This window comes from Drosophila miranda, chromosome 2 (genome assembly GCF_003369915.1).
Source record: "Drosophila miranda strain MSH22 chromosome 2, D.miranda_PacBio2.1, whole genome shotgun sequence".
NCBI lineage: Eukaryota > Metazoa > Arthropoda > Insecta > Diptera > Drosophilidae > Drosophila > Drosophila miranda.
In genome coordinates, this window is record NC_046675.1 from 2,264,933 (window position 1) to 2,292,164 (window position 27,232).

The 27,232-nt window shown below is 44.8% G+C and overlaps 2 protein-coding genes across 2 annotated transcripts; both read left to right on the forward strand.

Moving 5' to 3' along the window:
• Nucleotides 1–21,600: 21,600 nt before the first annotated feature.
• Nucleotides 21,601–21,975, forward strand: LOC108154046 (protein Diedel-like). The gene has a single exon (XM_017284139.1). The coding sequence runs from the start codon at nucleotides 21,601–21,603 to the stop codon at nucleotides 21,973–21,975; it is 375 nt and encodes a 124-aa protein (XP_017139628.1).
• Nucleotides 21,976–22,228: 253 nt separating this feature from the next.
• LOC108154421 (protein Diedel-like) lies at nucleotides 22,229–22,871 on the forward strand. The gene has a single exon (XM_017284690.2). It carries the CDS (start codon nucleotides 22,269–22,271, stop codon nucleotides 22,617–22,619), a length of 351 nt encoding a protein of 116 aa, XP_017140179.1. The 5' UTR covers nucleotides 22,229–22,268; the 3' UTR covers nucleotides 22,620–22,871.
• The last annotated feature ends 4,361 nt before the right edge of the window (nucleotides 22,872–27,232 follow it).

Below are 27,232 nucleotides of genomic sequence, written 5' to 3' on the forward strand. Positions count from 1 at the left end.
CCCATTCTAGCCATTCCAATGCCTAATCGGCTTTCGCCTATTGAGTCACAGTCACATGCAACAGGAATGTCTCCAACATGCAATTCAAATGTAATTCGAATGCGAAACAAATTTGTGTGTTTCCCCCAAACAAAAATGAGACCTTGGGGTGCGGTAAGGGGCTGGGCTCCACATTTCAATTGCGTGCAACCGAGCGCAAGTGCAAATGCAAATGCAAACGCAAAACCCCAAAACCCAAACCAAATTCAATATGAGGCCGTGCAAAACATAATTTCAATTTCCGATGCAATTATTAGTGAACCTCGGCATACGCGTCTCCCCCTCTCTCTCTCTCTCTCTCTCTCTCTCTCTCTAATATTATTGCCATTTTGTCAGCTTAAATAATTAAAATTAGATATGAACGCATCTTTCCGTTGACAAAAGTTGGGGAGGGGGTGAGGTGTCCCGGTTTAAGGTCAGCGAACATTAACATTCTAATTTAGTTGCTGTCAACCCGATCCGACCGAACAGACCAGCATTAGTGCAACATTTTCATAATAAATGTATGACTGGAAAATTATAAAGGGCTGCAAAATTTCAATTTTGCATTTCGACACGCTGGTAGGGGTCCGAAAAGTTGCCGCATGAAAAATTCAGTTGGCTAAATCCCCGATATTGTCCTGTTTCCTATGTGAATTATGGCCGCCATCGCCATAGCCATAGCCATAGCCCATAGCCCTCCTGTCAGCAACATTCGTTAGGCCTGTCACGTTGAGGGTCAATAAAATAGCTCGAAAATATTTTCGGTTTCGCCTCGACCTTAATGCACATCGGGCGGCTGTAACCAGAAGGAAGAAAGGTCCTGTCCTGGTCTTGTCCTGCCTGGGGAAGGAGTCAATGAAAATGAAAATGGCATGATTCCGTCTATGTCATATCAGTCATCTAACCGTTAAGATAGGCCAAGGAGCCAACGATGCGTAGTCGTTAGGCATTGACGGAACGAGGAGCCAGGAAAAGAGACGAGATTGCGATTGTTGCTGGGACTGGGACTGGGACTGCGATTGCTTCTGGTACGGTGTCCCGTAGTATGTGGTATGGTATGGTATCTTAATGAAGTATCGATTTCTGGATTCGTCGATTTCTCGATTTCATGTGCCCTGCGGTGGAATTCCTTCGAGTCATGTAAATCACTTATTACATTTTCGGTATTCCTTCTGCCTCTGTCTCGGTTCTGTTCTTTTCCTGCCTCTTTTCGCATGGCTGTGTCTGTTGATGCACAAAAATACTTGCGAAAATTCCCCCAGCAGACGGCAATCCCCCATTGGGGCTCGTCGACTCGCAGAATCTCAGAACTTAATCTCAAATTAGTTTGAAGCTCTGTAACGGCATTTTACTAACTGAATTGTCATAATGGCAAATAACAACGGAAATAATGGTCCCAGTTACAGCCATACAGCCATCCAGCGAACCAATCTAAATGCATGCGAGTGAGTCGAATCGAATCGAGCCGCTGGCCGTGTTTCTCATCTGCGTCCCCGTCGCGTCGTTTCGGTAAGGGCAAGGGTGACGGTGGCGTATACGTGATGACTTTGCAAATGGCATTCGGATTGTGTGTATCGTAATCATATCGAAAGCCAAAAACATGAAAAGTATTCAATGCTTTATTCGCATTAGGCGGGAGCTCGATTCGATAAGAGATAATTTGTTTGCTGCTAATGCCGCCCCAGACACAGCTTCCCTGGCAACTTTCTCGGTTTCACTCTGCCCCACAATTCGAGGGATCATTGATTGAAGTGTGTCCATTAATTATGGCTTGGCCAAATATCCTTGACAATTGCCTGGGGGTCCAATGGGCCGTATCGGATACCGTTCACACTGAACCGTAGGAGAGGATGAGCAGGCTTAAAATTGTTAAATTTTTCTATAGATACATAAATTAAAGTGTTGTACATATATACGTACATTTATGAATATGTATGAGCCTTGAGCTGATGGAGCGATTAAAACGTTCTGTGTGTATGTGTGTGTGTGTGTCTCTTTCCACTTTCGTTACTTTTTCTTTCTCGAGTTTTTTACGGGTTTTTTTGCGGTTCGGTTCTACTCTGTCGGGCACTTAAACAAATGAAGCTGTCGCCGTCGCGTTATTTATTAGCCAAGCTGGTAAAAATGTTCAGCCTCAAATGCTTTTTATTAATTTGCATTGTGGCCAGCACACACACACATACATACAGACACAAACCGAGAGGAGGAAGAGCAGCAGCGGGCGGAAGCTGAGCAGCCGCCATCTCTCTTTTAGCGACTGCAATCCGAGCCTGCAACGCGTCGCTTATTTGTCTGGCCGTGCCAAAATGGCTGCCTCAACCCAGCTCCTTCGCCCATCCCCCTTTCCCCCTTTTTAGACTCTTTATCGTATGTTAAAGTCAGCGCACAGAAAATTTTTAAGTGGTTTTGCTGAAAGTTTTTTGGAGAGTTGGCGCTAGTGCGGCGATGGTGCGGCGCTGGCGCTGGAGTTGGAGTTCGAGAGCCTTCAGTTTTGTTTAAAATGTTCCGGCTTTTTAAGCGCCCTGCTGAGTCGGCCGTCTGCACTGGCAAAAGGGAGGCGTGGCTGGGCCTCATACATACATGCATACATACATACATAAGTACACACACACACACATGGATAGCTCGCTAATTCGCAGCGGGTGACAAAGTAAATTATGATATTCGTTTCCGGACTAACAGACTGCGTGCACTTCCTGCAATGTCTATTTTTCCTTCTTTCTTTCTTTCTGGGGAGCCCGTATCCTGTGTTGTCCAGCTGGCGGATAGCGGAGGGGGAAGCCGGGATTTCCATTATGGCCCCGGTCTGCCTGCCTGCCTGCGTTTGTGCGGCGCGTGATTTGTTGCTTGGCCAACGTCGCGCCCCCGCGGCCAGTGCTTGAGGAGTGGAGTTGAGTGGAGTGGAGAGGAAAGGAGATGAGCACTCGGAACTTTGCGTATCTGTTTTTGAGCTTCTTAATGGAAAGTTTTGGGGTGAAATTTACGATATGGGGTCTCCCCTGAACCTTAACCGGCGTCATGTGAAGATAAGCAAGCAGGACAGGGTCGAGAGGGGGCAAGGTGGACCTGCAGCCCCTGCAGGAACTGAATCTCTCCCTTTAAGTGAATTGATTAAAGTTTCTGGGATGCTGCTCCTCCTGTCACATCGTTTACAGTTTTGATTTTTGTTTGCTTTGGCCAAAGACGGACTGAACTCCTCCATCAAAGCCCGCAGTTTGTCCTCCAGAGGTAAGTACCTTCGGGAGGCGGACGACAACAGGAGTAAATTAACAAGCAGCTTAGCTTCAACTAAAACTAAAACTAAAACTCCGACTGAGACTAAGAGTGGAACTACAACAAACATGCCATACTTTTTGTTGACTGGAAAATCTGATGGCCAAGAATAGTGGCGCACATTTTCGTGCAAACTTTGTTAACTATTTAAGACATAATTTAGCAAATTATTTTCTTCCATGATGCTGCTTCCACTACAGGTGAGAGGGAGAGGTAGCTTCGAGGCGGCTCATAAGTAAATATTATGCAAATGAGAGCTTGGGGACCCACCCAGGGAGCCCACCCTGCCCCATCCCGCCATCCTTCCACTGGGTTAACAACAAGGGGTAAGTCGGTCGGCTGTGCCTTTCAAGCTGCAGCGAAAGTTACTATTTTTTTTGTAAGGGGCAGGTGGCAGGGCCAGTAGCAGCCGGCTTGTCCTTCCTTGCCATGGCTGTTAGTTTTTTAATCCTTTGCAGTTATTAATTTAATCGCACAGCTGCATTTCAGTAGCGCAGGGTGGGAGGGGGTGGGATGGGTCTGCAACAAGGGTAAAGGTTTGGGGAAAAGTTGGTGGCAACTTTTTTGGCTGCCAGCCCTGACAGTCACTCCTGGCCTGGCTTTGTGCCTGTGCCTGTGCCTGGCTGGCTGGTTGGCTTGACAAACGCTTGACACATAAATCCGACGTTGGCTTTAATTAGTCAGTAGATTTGTTGTCAAAAGTTGTAACTTTCACTTCAATTATTCATGCAGCATCAGCATCAGCAGCAGCTTCTCCTATTCCTGCCACATGCAGCCAATTAACAGCCAAATCAACTGAGTGAACGGCAGAGTGCTTGATCTATAAATCATCTCTGTTGCACGTGGATCGGCAGGGAAAACGATTGAAAAATTATAGGAGCCAAACACGAACACCCATCATCGACGGGCGCGTTTTCTTAAATTTTCATTACTTGAAAGTTTTGGGGCATGCAAAGCAAATCCCGAGGTGGCTTAACTTGATTGTTTTTCCACAGAGGCAAGCGCCAACAAAACCCACAAACAAAAACACACCCGCCAGGGCAGAGGCATTATGTTTTAACTGATTTTCGCATTTGAATGATTTATGCCTCCCGCCAGACTCATTCGCATTCAGAGACTCATACTCATTTTGCCATTTTCTTTATGCGCCCTGCCCCTGCCCCTGCCACCGACTGGCGCACCTGCCAGCCCAACCATGCCTCGGGGACCCCTTGTCTCGGGCTCGTTTTTTTCATAATTTTGCATGAGATTTGAGTTTGTTTTTAATATTCGCTTATTTTCGTGGCTCTGCAGAGCTCCGTGTGCGGCAATCGATAATCAAATGTGTGTGAAATTCGCCTCAACGACATGCCAGGGACATAAATTTATCAACAGGTTAACAAGTAACTCGTCGAATGGGGGGGGGAACGGGACTCAAAACTGGTAGTATAAATGGGAGTGACATGGCCCCATACTTATTTTGGATGTTCATTCATTTATGGCTTGACTTTTCATAAAACGATGGATGGAATTTTACAAGCTAACAGAATCATTTTACGCATCATTAACGTTTTTGTATTTCATATGCAAATTCGGCTTGTCCTGCCTCGAATCCGGATCCGGATCCGGATCCTACGCCCTGCTCCTACGCCTACTTTTACTCCTTTTGAAGGACCCCACCCCCCCAGACATCAGACGTCCGTCCAAACAAAGTCAAACTTTTGGCAATGGGTTCGGGGACCCACGGCTCGAGTGTGTGTGTGTGTGTGTGTGTGTGTGTGACCGCCCCATTAGTGAGGTTCACTGCACACCATCACAGCATCACAGCAGGGTTACGGAAGCGGGGCTCTGGACCAAAGTCTTCGAGAGACCGACCCACGACCCTCAGATTTGGCCACATTATTTGCACGCAATGAGCCTTGAAATTTAGTTCTCGGTTAGTTTCGGCCCTTCAAAGGGTCAACGGGAATGCCGGTCTGCCGGTCTGCCGCTGTGGAAGCTTTTATTCCTTTTTTTGGTGCATTCAAGTGCCATTCAACACTGCCAATGACACGACACTGGAATCCCGTCAGGCAGATGGAAACGAGGACATGGAGCAGCCACTCGTACCTTTGTCGTTGTCTGCCTCTACCTCTGTCTCTCATTATTCCAAATAAATTGCAACGACTTACGTTGCATTTAAAGGCCATTTAAAGAGCCATTAATTAATTGCAATTAAAATGATTTTCTTTCTCCGATTGTTGTGGCTGGAGTTGCATTGAGGACCGAGGGCCCAGGACCGAAGAACGTCGCTTTTGTTGTGGCCAGGCCCTGATTGAGTCTCAAATTGTGGCAGCGCCTTTTGTGACCGCATTCGTAGCGATAATGAACCGTAATGCATAATTATAGCCGACTGCTCTTGGCCATTTAAGTGTGCTGCTTAAGGCCGACCCTTCCATGGAGGGGGATTACAGGCAGTCCTCAGACCACTTCTGCCGAGTCTTACGAGCCTTTCGGTTTAAGGCATATTTATTATATATTTGGCAATTAACAATATATTATATTGTTCTATATACACATTAACTTGAATCGGCATAATCAGTGACCCTCATTAAACATATTTGTACAGTTGCCAGTGCCTCTGCCAGAGCTTGCCGTTGATGGGGATTTTGGACAGCACAGGCCATCATGCCACAAGCCAGCACACACACACACACACATATGGATAGATATGCCATATGGGTCTATATGGTAAACAGATGTGGAAGTTCGAGTGCCTGGACGTGGTGTGTTTGTGTTAGTGTGTTCTCTCTGTTGTCTGTGTGGTGTCGGTGAGGCGATAAGTGACATTTGAGTGAAAGCTTTGGCTCAGCATTGGAGAACGTGTTTGAATACCCTTATACAGCCATAGTGCTAGTGTGTGTGTGTCTGCTGGTGAATGTAGAGAGCGCGCGCTTTGGCAAGCCAACAAATATTTATCTATGCCATTGGCCATTTAGCCAGAGCCTGCCAATAAAATTGCCATTGCTGTCATTGTCAGCTTAACGGCAAAGTGAGCAACAGACGATTGTCTACACACACACACTCACGCACGCAAGTGTTTGAGTATCTGTGGGAGTAGTGTACTCGTTGTACGCTTGTGTCGGCGTTGCTTTGACAATTGATTAAATATGTTAAGTGTGCGCAATTATGTCAATTAAATGGAAATTACTTTATACCTCGGCCACTGCTCTTTTTCGTGCTTGACAAATCACACAGATACTCGTATTTCTACACGGCAACGGCAGCTGTAGCGGAAATAGCAACACAAACAAGGTATATACTCATATAATGGCCGAAATCAACTGATGCATAAACTAAATAATGAGCCACACTCCTTTGCCTAGAAAGAAGCCCAAAATAATTGGCTTCCTACACACACACACACACACACAGACGGATGTTGTCGCTGTGGCAACCATATAAATTACATCAAATATGGTTTGGCCGAACGTCATATTTAATTATAGATATCCAAGCGCTTTTCAATTGTTGGTTAAGTGAATGTCTAAGCAATTGCAAAAATACAGGATAATATTTGCATTTTCCACGCTGGCCAGACAATTAGCTGGAGACTGAGTCGGGAATAAGGGGGGAAAAATAAACGCTCGTTTGCATGGTCAGCATGGTCTGCAGATACAGATACGGATACATGCCATGCCATGCCAGGATATGGCTGTCCTCCCCACTCCCTGCCACTCCCCACTTCCTGCCATGCTCTGGCCCAAAGAGCGTGTGTTAATGGCGAAACGTTTAATGTTTCTGGTCACGTAATAAATCCAAATCTGTGCTCTGCGCTGCTCTGCGCCCTGTCACTTCCGTTTTATGATTTAATTTGTAATTTACTCCGAAGCGCTCTCTCTTCCAAGGGAGTCAGCCCCTTCCAGTGGCTCCTTCTGCTCTGGCCTGATGCTCATCTATTTTTTGTTTTTGGCAGTTAGTTGACTTGATGTTGTTATTTTTGACAACGATACCTGGGGGCATGCTCAGGGGCCGGGCATGTGCTCTGCGGTAGGCCTCGAAATAGAAAAGCGAAATATGTTTTCAGCCATTTCGATGATGAGGAATAGTTAACTTTTTTTGTCCAAGCATTGCATGGGGAGCAATTTCCTCTCTGTTTGACAGAAATGATGGATACATTGGGCCACTGTTTGGCTATCATTTAAATGGCCTTAAGAAATAATCAATCGTCTGCCCAACTACATACGAGTGTGTATCTGGCACTGGCAATCCCATCCAATCAATAGTATTCCCTGAAATTACTGGGGACACTGTGGGAACAAGCATTGGAAAAATGGTTGGGATATCAGCATAAGTCAGCCACTTTCCCCCATTGAACTTTGCCCTCATCTGCGCTCATTGGAAATCCCCCAAAACCGGAAAACTGTCAACCAGGCAACCCTCTCCAGAGGATTCTCTGGCCTGGTCTGGTCTAGTCCTGACTTTTGCTTTAAATTAACACCTCTGGGAGATGGCTGACTTTTATGGTCTACTATTTTGCATATTGGAGCCACACAAATTGTATATGGAAAATCATTACACCCACACACACACACACACAGAGTCAGGCGGGCTCCTTTAGTGCCCCAAGCCTCTGGCAATTCATTTTTGCCTTTCTCCGAGCCTCCGCTCTTCAAAGAGAAATTACCTTTTTTCGCGTTACCAGGCCACGCCCCCAAGCCCAAAGTTGGAACAGAACAGAAGGCGGAAGGAGGTGGGATTTTAGATGGGTATGGAAATGCAAGGAGTACGAGGCATGCGAGGAGTGGTCTTTAGTGCTGATGGCAAACTGTCTTTTCACGCTTTGCAGGCTAGAAAATTTCAACATTTTTAGGCACGTTTGGCCTGCCGCTTCCTCTCTTTGGGGCTCGGCTCTTCTGCCCCCTAAAGACTTGTCTCTGTCATCGCCTCGTGCCGCCTCGATGCGTTTATCGGGTGGCATGTGGCATGAGTGGGATGTGGGATGTGGTGTGGTGCGGTGTGTGGTGCTGTTTGCATACATTTTTCTAACGCCAATTGCTTTCAACACCTCTTGGACCTGCATGCAAAGTTGCTTGGCTTCATCTTGCCTTTCGCCTTTTGTATTTGATGTAGTTGTAGCTGTAGTTGTTGTTGTTGCTGCTGCTGCTGTTGCCGGTCAGGCCGACAAAAGCCGTCGAAAGTGCTCGGCCATCGGACGTTGGCCGCTGTCCGTTTGGTCGATGGCCGATGGGCGATGGCCGCTGCCAAGGCCCATGAACATGAGAGCGTCCTACGCTGGTGCGGGTATCTTGGCCAGCCAGTCCTATGCCCTGACATATTGCAAGTGCCTGAATGGGCAGTGAGCTGCGATTATGTGCAACACACATACACACAAACACATCTATGGCAGACTTTTGTGCAGTGATTGCATGTGCTGCTTCCTATCTAACCACGTCTGGATGTGTGGCTGTGTGTGTGTGTGTGTGTGGCAGGCAGCGCTTCCGTTGCCTTTCACCAAACGGAAGTTGAGCGCACTAAACGATTTGCTTGTTTCGTTTCGTGTGCTGAAATATTTAAGCAGTCTGCCCCGAAACCTTTGATGTAACTTTATTTCCACTTAAGAATTAAGAGATATCTGGCAATGGGCTCTTCTCTTCGTATCCTTCACCTTTTTAGTAAAGGGGAATACAGTTATTTCAAAGATGTACATATAAACTCCTATGGTTTAGTCAGAAGGTTGCATTTTCAACTACCTTAGGACTATAAGGTCTTGATGAGAATCATCAGAATCAACTTATGGTACACCCAGGGTAAGAATCACTGAAATTTGCATGTATAAAATAGGATTCAAAAATGTATATTGCGCCCAAGGTGGCAATTTTTTTCACTTCTGTGCATTTTGACATTAATATTAAAATATTTGATTTAAATATACATATATTTCATATATAAATTAAATATCTCCACATTTAGATTGAATATATTTTCTACAAATTGAATAATATTTATGTTAATGTTTTATAATTAGTTTAAATATGGGCCATAAAAAAAAAACATTTTATACATTTAATTAGGGGCAAAGCCCCCTATCAAGAATTTACGTGCAGAAACTATTATTGCTTGAATGTCACTTATGTAGTACTCACTAGTTCTGATAACATTACACGGTGGACAGTGTCAAAAGAAAAAACAATCAAACATACGCTTGCTGAATCGCGATTTAACAATAATTTATGTGCTGAAACTATTTAGAGTCAGACATGGTTAGGTATATTATTTTTGCCCATATAATGCTTTTAAAAAAACATTGGTAAAACATCGGGCGACAACGACCCAAAACTTGTTATATAATAGGAATATTTTTAAAGCAAATTGATTTGTGGAAGGGATTTTTGGATAACTGCAGAGTAGTCTTGTCTTATTTATGTGAGTGTGTGTTTCTCGAAATTTACAGCTAACTTTTGCATACTAATGTCCTTGATTGATATACAAGTACATACATATGTATGAAGCAAAGAGAGTTAAAGCTAAGGAGTGTTAGAACTATTTGTAATCATTTAGTTTACTTAATTTGGCGAATAAAGCACTCCCGTGGTCGGTCGGTGTGGGCGTGTCCGCCCCACCTCCGAGATGGATGTTTGTTTGTGTTATTAATGTCGCTGCCTGAAAGTATGCAACATATTTCGCATTGAGTGAAGGATCAGTGGCGAAGGCGGAGATGGAAGGACGCAACAGAAGCAGCAACAGCAGCTGCCCAACGGCTATTTTATTGCATTGTCAATTTAATGGTGTGGAAATGCTTTACGAAGAAAAGCTGCTGCTTCCATCCAGCACTCGAACACTGACACAGATATGTACAGTGTACACATACAAAAGACAGTTCAATGCTGCTGCCTGTTCCTTGTGCTGCTGGTGTTTCTGCTGCTGCTGCTGCAAGTGAAATAGGGCAAACGTTTAATGCCTGAACAATATTTATTGCCATGTTTCATATTCGTAGAATACGTATACGTCGTTTTTTCTTGTAACCATAGACATGGCTACAAAGTGGCCTCCGACACTGCCTCCGACAGCGACTCCGACTCTGACTCTCACTCTGATTCGGACTCAGCCTGCATTGTTTAGGTTTATGCTTTTCCCGGCTCGGCTCCTGGCCCTTATCCTGCCCTTGGTCTTGGCTCCGGCTCCGGCTCTGGGTCTGGCCCTGACTCTGTTTCTGTCCCTTCCCCGTTGTTCGCTGCTGTGTCAAGCGATTTATAAAATGCCAAGCTGCAGCAGCAACATCAGTAACCAGCCATAAAAACAACACAATCTGAGACGCAGAGGCATTGTACATTGTGCCACAGCCGTTGCAAGTACAAGAGATAAACGGAAATTATTAAAGTGCTGCCAGATTTATGAAAATGTATTTGTTTCTGCATTTGTTCTCCGTTCTCCTTCGTATCCGTCTCCGTCTCCATCTCCGTGTGCGTCTGCTTCCGAGTCTGGCCTTTGCCGCATATTGTTGCTGCCTGCCTATAATTGTTGCCTGTGAGGCTTGTTCTGGAGTGCACTTTGGATTTGTTGAAAGCCAGCTGATATCTGTTGGATTGTGCCTGGCTGCATATTTGTTGGGCTTTTAATAAAATAATCCCCAGCATATGGAAAATGGGCCTACAAAAGTCCTGATCCTGACAGCTTTGAAACGTTTTAAGCACATATTGCTCTTTTGAAACCCATTGGTTTCCAGTTCCATTCACTAATACGGACCTTGTATCTATTAGCAATATCCAATTTCTATTCGAGCTCCGAGGCTCACAGAAAGTCTGCACCGCTTTTGATCAAGCATTTGGTTTATCCCTGCTTAATCCCATTAAAGTCCCCCATGGGTCATAAATCATTTTCATGAATATATGGCTGTATTTTGCCACATTTGGGGAGCCAGTAGCGGAGCCCCCGTGGGGGAGGCCAAGGCATAATTTAATCGAAGGCAATAAATTGGCATTTAAATGTAATAAAGACGCGGCAAAATAATTACAGTTGTGGAAATGCCTCTGCTCTTTCACTGCTTTATGTCGTTGGGAAATCTCTTAGCCTTCGACTTCTTTTGGGACAATGAAAATACAATTTTTATTTCAGAATTATGCACATATTTTTGCCGGACTTTATTTGGCTCGGATTTTGGTAGCTTTTCGCCATCTTCTTTGTCGCTGCTGCTACTCTGTGTAGCCGACGAATGACACTTAAGTGACATTTAACGGTTAATAAGTCTGACAGATTTACAACTGTCAGCGACGTTTAAAAATAATGAACAGCAACTGACAGGCAACGAGCCGGATGGGACAGCACACAGTAAAAGGCGGGCCAGGCTAGGCCTGAAATGGCCAAGGCGATTTGACCAAATTGACTGCGCAAAGTGAATTATTAATGTCATGTAGAAGCCGATTTGGAAGGGGCCCAGACGGTATATATATATATATATATATATTTATATATATATACTCGTATAGTCTGGTGTTTGGCCCTGACTATCGGGATGGCACTAAATGTGCGTCTATTTAGTTCCAAGTGCTGAAAATTTACTGTGCGTATTAAATAAATGCGATTTTCCGGCTCGTGAATGGCCAGGATCTCATAGGCAGGACTAGGCTCAGAGCGAAACGAAAGCAAACAAAGACGAACACGAAAAACTAAAAGAAAACAAAACAAAACGTGGAACAACAAAATAGAACAGAACGGAATAGAAACAAGGAGCACAAGGACAACGCTCATAAAACATAAATTTAATTTATGTGCAATTTTAGCAAGTCGTATAAATTTTCTCAACCAAAACAATAACAACAACAACAACAGAAAGATGTAGAGGGAAAGAAAAACCGAACCGAATCCCAAAGCGGCACAGTCCAGATGGGCAGCGAAAATGTCCTTGAAAATGTCTGGGCTTATTTATAGCCCCCGAGCAGGAGCAACGCCCCATGTCGAAAGGGTTTCGGGGCCGGGAAATACTTGTGTATACTATATGTTCCTGGTAACCATATTTGTTGCTGCATTTTCCCTGTTGTATATGTGTATGTATCCGATTATGTACGAGGTCTTCCTGAATGTTAATGAATTGATACAAATTTAGGCTGTAATGCCAGAGATACTGCCCAAGGCCAGGCCCTCAAATAGAAGCCAAAGCAGAGGAAGGAAAACAAATATTAATTAAGCTAAAGCGATACCCACGAAGACTTGAAGGCTTTGGATGAAGTGCAGCCGGCTCTTAATAAACAAAATTGAATCTCAAGCATTCTGAGCCGGCACTCTTCGGAATACATTTTTAAATCATATATATCTGGATGCAGGACTCTGGCTCTCCTTCAGTGTTCTGTTTGTTCCGCAAACATATTTTGAATCCAATTTATTCCACATTTAATTTTCCATCTGCAACAATAACTGCATTGTGAACCAGACAGGAAAACATCCCAGAAGTTTGTCTTTTTGTGCCTGTAATTTGCTCTACGGGTTGCTTGGACTCTGCACCTTTTGAAGTTTGTTTTGCCTAGCATTTTTGTCAAACTGGTTCAACAACTGTCCAGATTTGTTGGCCAAAGTTTCCCCAGCATGGCATACAGTATGGGTAAACAATTTTCCAGTTGTGAGCAAAAGTTTTCATTTGCCCAAGAAAAAGAAAACATTCTTTCTGTGATCAGAGGATCATGGCAGGCCCCAAACTTGGGTTCAACTACAATCGGGTTACACACAAGCAAGTTCCTGGAAAACAGAATGCATTAGCATTGAATACAGAATTTAATTGCCCTTGCCACAATATCAACAAGGCTGCATCGTCTCACCTGAAAATGCTGAATTTATGGCATCCGCAGACTCCTTCTCCTCCGCAACCGAAGTGTCGGTAAGGGTGAGGGCCATAAAATCATTTTGCGGTCAATGAATTTCCAGTAAAATGGGGGAAAAAAGAACTCGGCCAGGCCAAGGAAGTGAAAGCAATTGGGCAAAATGTCACTCTTTAAAGTGAACTAAGAAATTTATGAAGTTCCCGAATGCAGGACTCTCTCCTGGGCACGTACGGAGCCGGACCGAAGTCGGCGGCGCACCGAATCGAGTTCCCCCATTTTCCAGCTGACTTTCCTTTTCGGCAGGCCGCATCTAATTCATTTGGGGAAGTTATTTATTGTATTATTTACCACTCGAGCCTCAAAACTTTCTCAATTGTTTTTGTTTGTTCAGCCACAAAAGTTCTGCAAAGAAATACCCAATATTGTATAATCTTTCTGTACTCAGCAGTCGATATCTGTGACACTTTAATGTAGCCTTTAACCGGTTGAAATCCATTTAAATAATGGTGCAAAAAAAAACGTGCCGGCACGTGAAAGTGTTAAATAAAAACAAATTGTTGCAAATTGTTAACTTTTCTGTTGGCGCTCGGTTGTAGTGGCTTTTTTCCTGTCCATGTTTTTTCCCACCAGAAATCTCTGGCGCAACCAAATTATTAGTATTTAAAAATTGATGGGCGGGAAAAAAGTGGTTGAGTTCGTTGGAAATTCCGACCAGAACTTTGAAGTGATTTTTCCTTCAATTTAATTGCCGTCGGTATATGGAGGATTAAGGATACAGATCTACGGTTCTGGATTGAGACTGACAACTTGTTTTTACCAAAATGGGATCTATTATTTATCAGATTATCTTCAGAAAAAATGGTGCGAAAACTGAAACGGCAACCCGTCAATGAGTCACATTTCCCATTTGTATTTGTCCTTCATAGAACCGGATTATAATTAGCTATGACTCCGTGTAAATAGGTTTACACGCAGGAAATCCTGAACGGAATCCAACCCTTCGTTGGATCCTTCCTTATCTATGGGCAACCACAAGGAGGTGGTGGTGGTTGGGATTCCTGGAGATGTCTCCCCAATTCATGCCCTTCCCCTTCCCAAATTTGCTGAGTGTTTACCTTGTCTGGCTGGTTCTGATCTCGGCAAAGAATGCTTTGCACTTAATTAATGTAATATTCTTAAGCTGCTCTGTATCTCCCATCCGTGCATCAGTATCCGTATGGCGGTTGCCCCGGACAACGAGCGTCTCCGGGTTAATTAACATATGTAAATGAAAAATCAAAACTTGTTTTGTTTTCGAGAGGGGGAGGGAGAGGGAGAGTGTGGCAGGCAGGGCAGAGAGTGTTGATGTTTGCACTTAGTATTACTGGAAGACAGCTCGAGCACTTGGGTAATCGCTCTCTGCGGCTGCCACGCACGTTGCGGCAGTTAAAGAGGTTGCAAGCAGATCGTAAATCGCTTCTTAATGTCCTCTGATAGTTCCGGCACTGTGTTCTTAGAGCTGCCTTTTGTTTGTTCTGTATTTTATTTTATTTTATTTTATTAAATTAAAGCTGCCGCAGACAGCGTTGCGGACAGCCCGGGACAACCGGTGCGATGACAAACCCTCAGACATTGCCACAGCCTAGTGGCAGCCTCATTTAAATACAAATAATTTATGAATGCCTGCTGTCTCTCCTCCTCTTCTGACTCGAGAGCTCCCCCCCCCCCAGCCCACCATCTTTCACTCCCCGTCTCCCAGCCGACAGCTGTGCGGGCTTTTCATATTTTTTGTATTTTTTTAATGCTGGCGCTGCATTAAATGCTTTTTAACTTATTTGCCAGTTGTCCGTCGTCGTGGCCGCACTCTTTTATTTTGTATGTTTTATTGCATTTCATTTCATTCCGCGCTGAGCCGTGACAACATTAAGCAGATTACATATACGCTGAGATTATTAAAAAGTTAAGAACTTAAAGTGCTGCATAATGAGAAGCTATTGCATTTGCATTCATACTTAACGCATTTAATTAATTCCCGCCCGCCTTCCCGTCTCCTTTTGCCCAACGCTGGACAATGATGATCGAACGCCGTATTAATTGCCATCGCCGCCGAGGACCATTCCGGCAATTGCCCAACCCTGCGGTCACACTTAATAACGCTTTATTGGAGAGGCCGTAGGCCAAAAGGAGTCCGGACTGAGGCCAGGCCAGGCCGTCGTCGTTCAAATGAGGAGGCAATCAGTGTACAATTTATTGACGAACCTCACGCCATATTGACCTCTTTGGGTCATCTATGGATTTCAATCAACGACACCGCAACCGCAGACTCAGATTCAGGTTCAGTCTCAGTCACTCGAACCCTATGTTTGCGCAACAAACATTGCCATCTCGAGCGTGTCCGAGTACTAGTAATCAAGGACAATACTAATAGCAAGGCAAATCTTACATCGGGCGAACTAAGAGGGAGGGAACTTATCAATCTACATATCGGAATATGGGCATATCGGCATATCGGCATGTGAAGGCATTTTGGGTAAACTTATTTGCGGTCAACTGCTGATAGTTTTCTGTGGCCAAAGTTTGCACGAGACAAGCCATGTACGTCCTACAACTACAGCCCTGTACAATCAATTTCGATTACTCCGCACAGATCGTAAAACAAAGGCACACACACAGCAGTGCCTCTACCGCTGCCACTTCCCATGGAGTGAACTGGAGGGAAAAGAAAATGGAAATGGAGGTCAGCAGCAGCAGCAGAAAAGAAACCAAAAAGTGAAAGAGAAAACTACTTAGGCAATTTTCAAGTGATGTCCTGCTGGACGCGATAAGTGGGCTGCTACCCCACCCACTTTCTCTCTCCGTATGTGTGTGTGTGTGTAAGTGAGGGTTTTGTGGTCTGCCAGTGTTGGGTGACACAAATCTGCCGCACGCGTCATCGTCCAGCAGGCTCTGGTTCCCTTTGGTCTCTGGGTCCTTCCACTTGAGCCTCCTCCTCCTCCTCCTCCTGATGTTTGCTGTTTTCTGGCCCCTGGCTCCTAGCTCCCAAGTCCAACTCCCCACGCCCGGCTCCCAGTTAAGTAACTAAAACAAACGAAAGCAACAAACAAATGCACATAAAAATGGACAACGGCCAACGCGCTGATAAGCTGAAAATAATTTGTGTGTGTATGTGTATGTGTGCGAGTCGACGATAGCGCCAATTTCAAAGCAACAACAAAACATTGGCCACCAAGTGGCTCTGTCTCTGGCGATGTGTCTGCGTCTGTGTCTGCGTTTGTATCTGTGTGAGGTAGGGCTTTATGTTATGGCATATCTGTGCGGCCCTAGACAGCCCCTTGCTTTTGAAGTGGCCACTGCTGTTGATAAGAACTTCCATACATACATATATTCGCAGGAACACGCTTCTGTCATTGTACTGACGAGTCCTTAAAAGGGGGAGGGAGAGCCGTGCCTCTTCTCCAGCCTGCCGGCCTGCCTGCCTCATTGTTTGCCATATTTTCGGTTCAATTATTGCTATTTTTTTGGATTTTTCTCATCCTATTCCTAATTATGGAATTACGTTTATTTGTTTCTTCCGCTTTGGTAGCGACATAAGTCCAATTAAAACTAAATGCCTAAATCCAGCGACATCGAAATTCTTTAATTTGTTCATTAATGTTTTCAAGACTCACAAATCCTCTAGTATCTAGCTGCGCCTGCCAGTTATTGTGACGCCTGAACACTGCTGCGATAAGCTGCCGCAACACTGCTAAATGCCACATGCAACACGGCCATTGCCGATGCCACGGCAGCCACACCCTGCCACGTTCGCAGTTTGGCCACACAATAAAAATTGAGCTAATGCAAACACACACACAGACCCCTATATAGTACATGCATGAGTAGTGCATATATGTATGCATTTGCATACGTTTTTTGCCTGCACACTTTATTGACCAAAAATTGCTGAAATTTGTAGCAGCAAATGGCCCTGTCCCGGCCCCGACCCCGACCCCGACCCCGACACCAGGCATCCGGAGCCCTTCCCCCTCAACCAAATGAACGAACGGCTTACAGTTTTTAAGCGCAAGTTATGGGCCATCGTGCATCGATTGGCGGCGGTTTTAAATTTCAATAAAAGTGAATTCCAAATGGGCACAAATATTGCTGCTCGATGAGGTCTGGATATGGACAGGAAACGTGATTGGAGAGGGAGTCGGAGGGGGAGTGGGAGGGGGGGATACGCTTGCCTGTGGCTCAGTGTGTAATGTGTAATACAAAATGGCTGAACAACACTGCTGTACAAATCGTTGGATCAAAAGAGAGTGTGCAAAAGAAAAAAGGGCAAACCCAAACGGAAAGCAAAACAAAAGAGAATGCCGCAAAGTGAGCAAAAGGACGAGGTAAATGCACCCATTCCAGGGGGTGCTGGTGGTGGTGGTGGTGGCACAACGCATGACATTTATGCCTGACATAATCCGCTTACACAACAGGATAACAAGATGAGCACTCGTACATTTTTAATACGCTCGAGATACAATAATTTATATGCGTGGCACGTAAGCGCCCGGCAGCAAGCAGCAAGGTGGCACGACGACGAGGCAGGATCTGAGGCAGAAGCGGAGCCAGAGGCAGACAGAGGTGTATACAAAAAATGCGTCTCGAGGCCCATCCTGTGGCTCCATATGTGCGAGTGAGAGTGCGGCTTAGCAGTGGAATAAGATGCACAAGTGTGGGTCTGGTCTGGATAGACAATACAGCGGCGCATACGGATCCGCATACGTAACTATGCTACAAATTGTTGTTGTTGTTGTTGGCACAGCCCTGTGGCCCTGCGGCCCTGTGGCACAGCCGATGAGATGACGCGGCAACGTAATGATATGCCAAGCAGCGACGCCCCGCGCCGCGCCGCGACGAGTGCGACAGATTAGCATAGAAAGCAGGGCAGCTGGCTCTATAGAAGCTTTTTCCATTAATTGAACAGTCTAACCCGAGATATGAGAAAATGTACATATATGGAAATTAGCAAAAGCAATTGAAATTTTTGCAAAAGAAACGCCTGGACTTGTAGAGCCGGATCTCAAAATATATCTGCGGGGGTCAATGGAATCCCAGATTCTGTCGTAGCCCAAATAGCAAACACAGGCATATCCTTGTCCAGCCCTAAACAGTGTCAAAACCATTTTCAGCAGGAGGACAAAATTTATTCGTTTTTGACCTTGTTTCGTTTGATACCACCTTGAGAGAGGGTATTGCTGATGTTTCTTAGATGATGGCCCTGCAAGAAACAAAGTACTTCCGAACATCTAAAGTGAAGAGGTTTTGTAGTTTTTTGATCAGCATCAATTTACGGGTTTCATCAGAAATGGTTTGCTGCCAGTCTGCCAGGGTATCTCAGCCTTCGGTGTTCGAAGGTATCCATCCTGCCTAACTTGTTTTGTTTTATTCTGCTTGTTGTTGTTGTTTTTTTTCCGTTTTTGGGTTTTCCGTTTTGTTTTCTTTTTTCCCCGTATTTGGGGCTCGTACAAAGGCGTTAAATTTAGGAACGCCCACACGTAGCCGTGTCAATACTCCTCTCCGTTCCGCCAATGCGGATGTGTGTGTGTGTGCGCGCGTGAGCACTTTATGTCTTAAATAAGTCAACAACAGGAGGAGCTCCAGCTCCCACAGTGCCCCCGAAACAAGGATCTGGCAGTGCGAGGCAGAGCGGGGCAGGGAAGCAACAGCAGTCGTCGGCGGGGCAAACAACTCTGCCCAACGTCGCAGAGAGCGAGAGCTGTGGCAACTTGTGTTTACACTTTTGTGGGTTTTGTTTATGATGTCAAATAAAAGTGCACAACAATACCGAATAAATATTTTATTACTTTGATGAGTCCGTTTGTCTAAAAAAAAGAAAAGAAAACAACAACCGAGCCGACTGCCTACTTCCGATGCAGCGACTTAAAGCGTTTTTTTTTTCCACACCTCAAGATCTTAAAGATGTCTGTCTGGGACTGGGGCTGGGACTGGGACTGGGACTGGGGAGAAAGTTGGTCGGATTGGATGCGAGAGATTCCATCTTTGGGGCGCACATACTCGTAAACAGCTTTTGACAAATGTGCGCCTAATAGAAATAAATGCAAATATAAACTTGTCCAACTTGAAGCGCTCACGGGCCTGTCGTCTGTCAGACATTGTCCATTTGTCAGCGCCAGTCGTCGACCTCCTCCTGCCGGAGAATGTGAATGCGAATGGGAATGGGGCCGAGAGTCTGACGTCTGCTCCCGTTTTTATTGTCTCACTCGTATGATAAACATCTTCGCCTATTGCCGCCAGTATTTCAAACCGACTGACTGACTCTCCTTCTCTCTTATCATTAAGCATTATCGCGCGACGTATTTGTGCCCCGGCTTTTATTGTCTCCTTTAACCGCAGAGGCGGTCGAGACCGAGAGCAGTCGCGCCCTTTGTCTTTGCTTTGTTGCTTTTATGTTGATTAAATTATAAAATATTTATTTCGGAGTCGCTGTCAATGCTGCCGCTGCCGCTGCCGCTGCCGCTGCCGCTACTGAACATAAATTTCGCTGTTATTGTGCGTCCTACGCTGCGTGTACACAATTTTTTGGAGGCAAGTGTCAAAGTCTCCATCTTGAACTCTTTCTGATGCGACTCCCGTAGGTCAATTCATTTTAGAGCTATCCTCTTATAGTGCTCAACATCGCGAGTAGGGCGTCTCAGGGCAGAAAAGTAGCCGCACTTTGTTACCCTGAGGTTGCCCTGATTCCATCGGAGACAAGAAACAACTTTTTGTATCAATTTCATTGTCTAAATTCACTGATTTCGTGGACTAATTGCGGGGTTAACTGATATTTTGGAGCTCCAGACGATGCCAGTAACTTTTATCGCCTTTTCTTAATTGGTGTACAATAAATTTTGAGAACGAACATTTACCATACGTTCTGGCTTCCCTGGCGAACTTCTGTTAAATAATATTTACTTGTAATTTATACACTCGTATCAGTACATCGTAATACAAATTACAAATATCGACTTTTTTGAGATATCTGCGCTTAGCCACTGTGTCGAAATTAATTGCCATGTCGCCCATTTGTTCGAACATCGAAGATCTCGTGGATCGGAACTCTTTAAAAAGCTTTCATCCCGTACTCATTTCTTCAGTCGTTCAGCATTTCCCATCTCTTGTACATCGCCTGTGTTGTTAAATATGAGATTCTTTATTTTCCTGCCACTTATCCTTGCCATTTGGCTAATCTGCCTATCCTCAACGACCAGGGCCGACTGCTGCAAACAATGGGACCCATACCTGTGAGACCTACGGCGGGAAGCCAGGCAAGAACTACACCTGCAAGGCAAAGATCTGCAATGACGGCAACAATGTGAGGGGCACGTGGTGCGGAAAAGGCAGGTGCAATCCAAGCGGATGTCACTGCAAGAAAGGGTGCCTCGCCAGCGGCTCGAGTGCCATTGACAGCTTCCGCGAGAAGCATGGTTTCTTCAATTTTATCTATGTGGGACACAATTAAGCAGTGATTGGATTTAATAAAGCGATCGTTAATAACCAAAAATAAGATGTAAAAAAAGTATTACCTATGACTCAGCCAGAGACTATGCAGTGATAAGGAGGCATTTCTGCAGGTCAATCGATACGGCATGTCCACAGTATTATGATTATTATTAAAACTGAATTGCTTCTGTATTTGATAGAAACAGCTTTGTCCCAAAACAGCTTGCTTGAGTCGGTGCAATTGAGGGAACAGCCAGCTATCGCCGTATGTCTGTAATCGAAGATGCCGGGGATGGGGTATGCCCGTGTTGCACCCTTTAAATAGCTTTTCTGCAGCAGTCAGTGTTTCAGTTGCACAATACGAGTATATGCACAACTATTCCGGAGTCCAAGATGGGATTTTTGGCTATCCGTGCTCTTATAAGTATCCTGGCCATTTGGCTAGCATGTCTCGTGTGGCAGACCAGCTCGATCTGCTGCAAGCCCACAGTTATATCCTTCGAACTGTCGTTGAGTGCGGAGGAGGAAAGCTGCGAGTACTTTGGCGGCAGATCAAACGAGGACGGCTCCTGCTGGGCGTCGATCTGTAATGATGGAAAATCTGTCAAAAATAAGTGGTGCAGCCGTGGCAACTGTGATTCCAGTGGATGTCGCTGCACGCGCGGTTGCATCAAGCGCCAATTTGATCCCGTTGTGAGTTTCAATGAAATCCATGGTTTTCTCAATTTTTTGAGTGTTTCGCGAAATGAAGAAAAATCTAACAAATTAAGTCTAGCTCAAAGTCTAGAAAACGCAAGAACATCAGGTGTAGACATGAATTAAAAAATCAAATTTTGAATTACTTTTAATTATTATTTATTTAACTAGACAGCTTTCAAGTAGTCTACAAATATTAATGTAACATTTTATGTATCGCAAAAGAAACAGCTTTTTCTACTCAAATATCACTGTCCGTATGCCGCAAACAGCTTGCCTGGGATCTGGGATTTCGCGTGGATCGTCAGTCTTTAAATTGCGGCACTGCGAGACCCCACTCCTCAGTGTAACAGTAGTTCTCCATCTGATTGGTCGCAAAAAAATGAGATTTCTGATTGTCCTATCTGCCATGCTGGCCTGCACTTTGCTGCTCTGGCTGCCACCTCTGGCTATGGCGGTCTGCTGCAGGCCCACACGCATACGCTTCGCGGTGATGCCGAGTATCGAAGAGCGGAATTGTAACACCTACGGTGGGGTGCCGGACAAGAGGCAAAAGACCTGCAAGGCAGCAATCTGCAACAACGGCCAGCCTGTGGCGGGCCAGTGGTGCGGCATAGGCAAGTGCAATGCCACAGGCTGTCGCTGCAAGAACGGATGCATTAAACCACGATCGGATGCTGTGAGAACTTTCGTGGATAAAAATGGATACTCAAAGTTTGTCTTTGTGCGAAGGGCCCCCGCAATAGTAGACAACTAAGGCCTGCTTTAAAGCAGCATTATTGCAAAGCCCATTGAAAAAATGTGTTTTATATGTCGCCTAAGAAACAGCTTTGCAATTTGTATTTCCAGAAATCTTTCAAATATCGGCTTGTGTTTTATATAATGATTGATTAATCGCGAAAGAAAGAAACAGATTTGTCTTTCAACGCTTGCCAACAGCTTTCTTAAACTATTCTCAAGAGTCGGCCCCGGGGATTGGGGCCTTTAAATAGGTTTGCCGAAGCCCCTAGTCCCTAGTCGCATTTCTTTGTCTGCAAGAGATCAACAAAGATGTTTATATTGCCTTATATCCTGGTCATTGGGCTTCTCTGTCTGCCGTCAAAGACCATCGCCGAGTGCTGCAGGCCCTTACCCATAAGTTTCCAATTGGCCAAAACCAATTCGCTGTTAAACTGCGAAATGTTTGGCGGCACTCTGGACATTAACTACTCCTGCAAATCGAGGATATGTGGTGACGGCATGAATGTGTGGGGCGCCTGGTGCGGCCAAGGCGCTTGCAATCCGCGTGGATGTAGCTGCCTGAATGGTTGCATAGAAGGCGATCCCATTATGAACTTCCGCCTAAAGCATGGACTCGAAAACTTCGTCCACGTGGGACCTCAATTGGAAAATTATATGTAATGCACTTAATGCTCCTGAACGCCTTTACTCATGGAATTACATATCTGGAAGAGAAAATCGATTTTCATTGTCATACTCCGCACTGCCGGAATGGAATTTATTACCATCGAAGTTAAAATTTGTCTCGCTCTATTTAGACTTTTGTATGGTGTTCCGGGAGGGAGCCCCACAAGCTCTCACTTTCCTGGGATACTCGTAGTACTCGTATGTAGGTAACCTAAATAAAGCCTTGCACCTGACAGGCGAACCGAACTGAACCTGGAGTATCGTCTATCGCTCGACAGGCTGCATGCTGTGCGGTAGCTAGAACAGGAGCAGGAGCAGGAGCAGGAGCAGGATGGGGATGAGCAGGATGAGAGGCTGCAGTTAGAGCTGAAGCCGAAGCTGAAGCTGTAGCTGGTTCGAGTCCTGGCCCAGGAGCAGTTTATCAATTCGCAGCACATAGCGAAAATTGATTGCTACGATTTATACTTTCTACTTCCTTTCACTTTATCGTCCTGCAAGTGCATCTACGTACTGGACGGACCCGCCGGTCGGTGCTCGGTCGTCGGTCCTCGGTACTCGTCTTTGTCCCTTTTGCTGTATAAATACTTTTACTATAATATCCTTTCATTGCTTGTTTTCTCTGCCAAGTGCCTGGCATTGTTTCTTGTTGTTGTAGGTATTCCTTTCTTTTCGTTTCGTTTCGATTCGTTTCTTTCGCTTTCATTGGCCCTGCTTCTGCTTCTACTGTGGCTCTGGCTCCTGGCCCATTCCTTTTCTGGCAGAAGGCACTCATGCCATGCCATGCCATGCCATGCCATGCCACGCCAACCCGAAGGAACCCAACCCGTCCCTTTCGGGTGGCCTGGCGTTGGCAATCTTTTGTGTAACACAATACAATGTCCTGCGGTTGTAAAGCGATTTATTTTGTTATTGATTCGCTGTAAGTGCGCCAGAGTCGCACGGTGTGCCGAACACATCCTGCAGGATATGATGTAAATAAAGTAATGGCTGCTCCGAGGCTCTCTCTCCCTCTGTGAATACCACGCCCCCACAGGCCCCATAAACCGCGTCTCGACTCGTCTTCGTGCTAAACATGAATAAATATTTCGTTCAGATTATTCAAGTTTTATAACTCATTTCTGTCGATTGGTGGGCGCGGCATTCCCATCGTTGCATACAAATACGTACATACGTACGGGTATTTGTATTTTGTGTGTGTGTGTGTGTATAAGTAATCGAAGCAGGTCGAGGCCACTCAGGCAGTGGGGCAGACCACGGGCAGCTCCTTTCGGTTCATGCCACAGACAGCTGTCCATTGGGTTCCTCTCCGTTTCTATCACGCTGCTGCTGCTGCTGCTGCTCCTCCCTCTGCAACTGCACATTTTAATAAATCGCTTAGTGTTCTGGGGGGACAGAGGACCGGGACCAGGGACAACGCCAGCAGCAGCAACAGCAGCAGCAACAGCAGCAGCAGCACAATAAGAAAATTCATGATCATAAATATCCTGCAGGCGTTAAACGTTTGCGTCGTTTTCGTCGTCCTTTGCCGCCTTTAATCCTTGTGTTTTCAACTCGATGCTCTTTGCTCTATGTAAACCTCTTCGTTCCACATCTACATCGTATCCCATTGCTCTCCACAGTCTATGCTGCTGCTCCTGTTTCTGCTTTATGCACCACTTTTGATTTAATGTGCTCATTCCCTGCCACCAGGATCAGGAGCAGGAGCAGGAGCACCACCCATCTACAACAACATCTCTTGGCTCCTGTCTCATACCCTTCGAGAGGGTATTTCTTTGTTTTAATCAGATTTTGGCAGCGGAAAGCTAAATTTATTTTTATACATACATATTTTCTATCAGTATCAATAGCGGAGTCGATCCGCACAATAGGCCTCAGAGAACAAGCCCTGAAATTTGAGTGTGCCAATGGATTTGCTCTGAGAGTGGAAATTGCAAAATTAAATATATTTTATGTACAAAAATAAATAATGAATAATATATAGTATTTATTTCAAAGAACTTTTTAGTTTTTAATATTTTATGTTTTCAAAATGTTTTATATTTAATTTAACTATGTTTTCGTGTAAATACTGAATATTCCAGTATTCACTTGTCACTATGCCTTGTCTTCAGTTCAGTTGAATGAATTGTAAGGGTATGAAATGATTCGGCACTCCACGCCTAGCCGTTCTTCTTTGTTTGCCTTTGTTTTTGCTCGCCGCCGAGTTTTTGTGATTTGTGTCTATATTTAGGTGGCTCGTTCGTCCCATGTCCTTCAACTCGAATGCCTCTCGTCATCGCTGGTCCTGTTTTGGTTTGTTTGCTTATTTTTTCCATTTCCAAGCCATTAAATAAAGCGCCCCGACACTCCCAGCAATCACATGGCGAAAACAAAAACAAGAAAAATCTCCCGCGTAATGATTTGCGACACATTTATTCGTGACATAAATTTAAGCAGACGACCAAAACGAAACGAAAAGAGAAGAAACCATTTGACCAACTGCCCAACAAGGACACACATATACACAAGGCAATAGAATGCTATAGATAGGTTCCTAATAAGAAAACGAACTGCTAAAAGAATTATGACAATCCAAAGACTTTGACCACATAAATAAGGAATCTATTCTGTGCCCCCAAATGTGATAAATATTCATCAAGTTTACATAAAACTCTTAAAAGCCACAGTCCCCACATGCACCTAATCCAGTTTCTGTTGACTGAAGATTCCTTGACTGAAAATTGCTTTGTGATTTCAGTATTTAATGAATATATTCTTTCAACAGTATTTAGAGTTCACATATTTAATAGTTTATTTTAGCTAATTTGTAAATTTGGACAAGCAAAACACTCGCAGACAGACAAAAATGGGTATATCGACTCGGAAGTGGACGAAAACCCTCTGGCAGGGTAACAAAAAATATAAATAAAAACAACAAATTTAACGTGAAAAACTGGACAAAACGGAATGAAGGGACAAGGACAAGGCTGCTCATGGATCTGCCACGTAGCGGGTAAACAACAATAGCTAGAGAGGAGCATAACTAAACAAAATTGGCAGATGCAGACAGCTCATCGCTTATTCCATCTTTATGATTACCGAAGCGACCCAAAGCCAACATTTAGATTAAACAGCATGCGACATGTGCGACCCACACACACGTACAGGCAGAGACGCACACCCAGATACGGATACGGATACAGATACACACACACGCGTATGCCATGGATACATTTGTACTATCTGCATGTCTAAGTTGTCAAATATATGCAGAAACATAAGCTAATCAAAGCTAGTTTAATGCGTGCACAGCCAAAGTTAATCCTAATTAATTTAATTACGCTTTTGGCATAAATTATTGCACAAAGTACGAGAAATAGTTCCCTCATTCCCCCCACTCACCCCTAGATATTGAGATAATCGCAGGCAGTGGGAAAGGGGTAGGGGAGGTAGAGTGTTATATAGAGGGAACAGAGTTATATATTATCCACAATTAGGCGAGGATGGCGGCGCCCGTTCTAATTATTATTAATTGCCAATTCTCCTACGAAAATGTTGAAATGTAGAGCAATAGCGGAATCGACTTGAACGTTTTGAGGGATGGCCAGGCAATTTGCTTTCAATGGCTGCACAAAATATGAAATCATTGAAAGTTTTCTTTTCGTACTTTCACGTAAATATATTTTATTGAAATATTGTACCTGCTACCCGCAGAGTACCATAGGACAATTCTCATTCCTATTCCCATTCGCATGGGCATCTGCCATCCACCATCTACCGTCTAGCATCTAGCATCTGATGCTGCAATCGAAAAACTTCGTTTTTGCGATGCTTCGCACGTGCAGGAAATTGTCGAGATGGCAAATAGTTTTCCCAACAGCAGCAGCAACAACAATAATACCCAGAGATGGCAAATAGAAAACTGAAAATGTCCCACTGACAGACAGAGACGGAGACAACCCACAGCCGAGGGCGAGTACTTGAGGATGGAGGAGAGTCCAGTTCGAGCTCTATATCCCAGATAGATCTCCCCTTTTTGTAGGAGTAAAATAAACTCCAAAATTATTGTTTTTTTGGTTTTGCCTTTCTGTTTTCGTAACACTCAAAACCCCCACTTGTCGCAAAAGTTTTATTAGGTGTCTGCATCTTCTGCCGATATGCGGCTGCGTTTCACCCAAAATTACTTCAGGGAGCACTTCGGAGAGCATCAAAACTAAGATAATGCCAAAAATGTAAAGAAAAAATCCAAGCTTCGTTGCAATCATGGAAAACTTCATCGAAATATGAAAGAGTTTTAATTAAAATATTGTCGAGCGCCCGCCCGGCTCCCAAGAACCAATAAATCAACGGCCCGGCCCTGCTGTACTCGTCGCACACGGGGGCCCTTTCAACAGGTTTTATCAAGTGCCTGGCCATATATTTGGAACTTTTCGAACTGTGCTGCTCCTCCGCAAACTGTGGCCGGACACGCAACCAGCCAGCCAGCCCGATCCTATGCCAGATGTCAGGGAAGACGGCGGTGTTAAAGGCCCATTCGAGGCGCCGTGACAAACACATATTTTATCTCCGCTCCGAGGGACAGGGACGGGCATTAAATGTGAACTTGGCGTGCGAACCATTACCTAGTG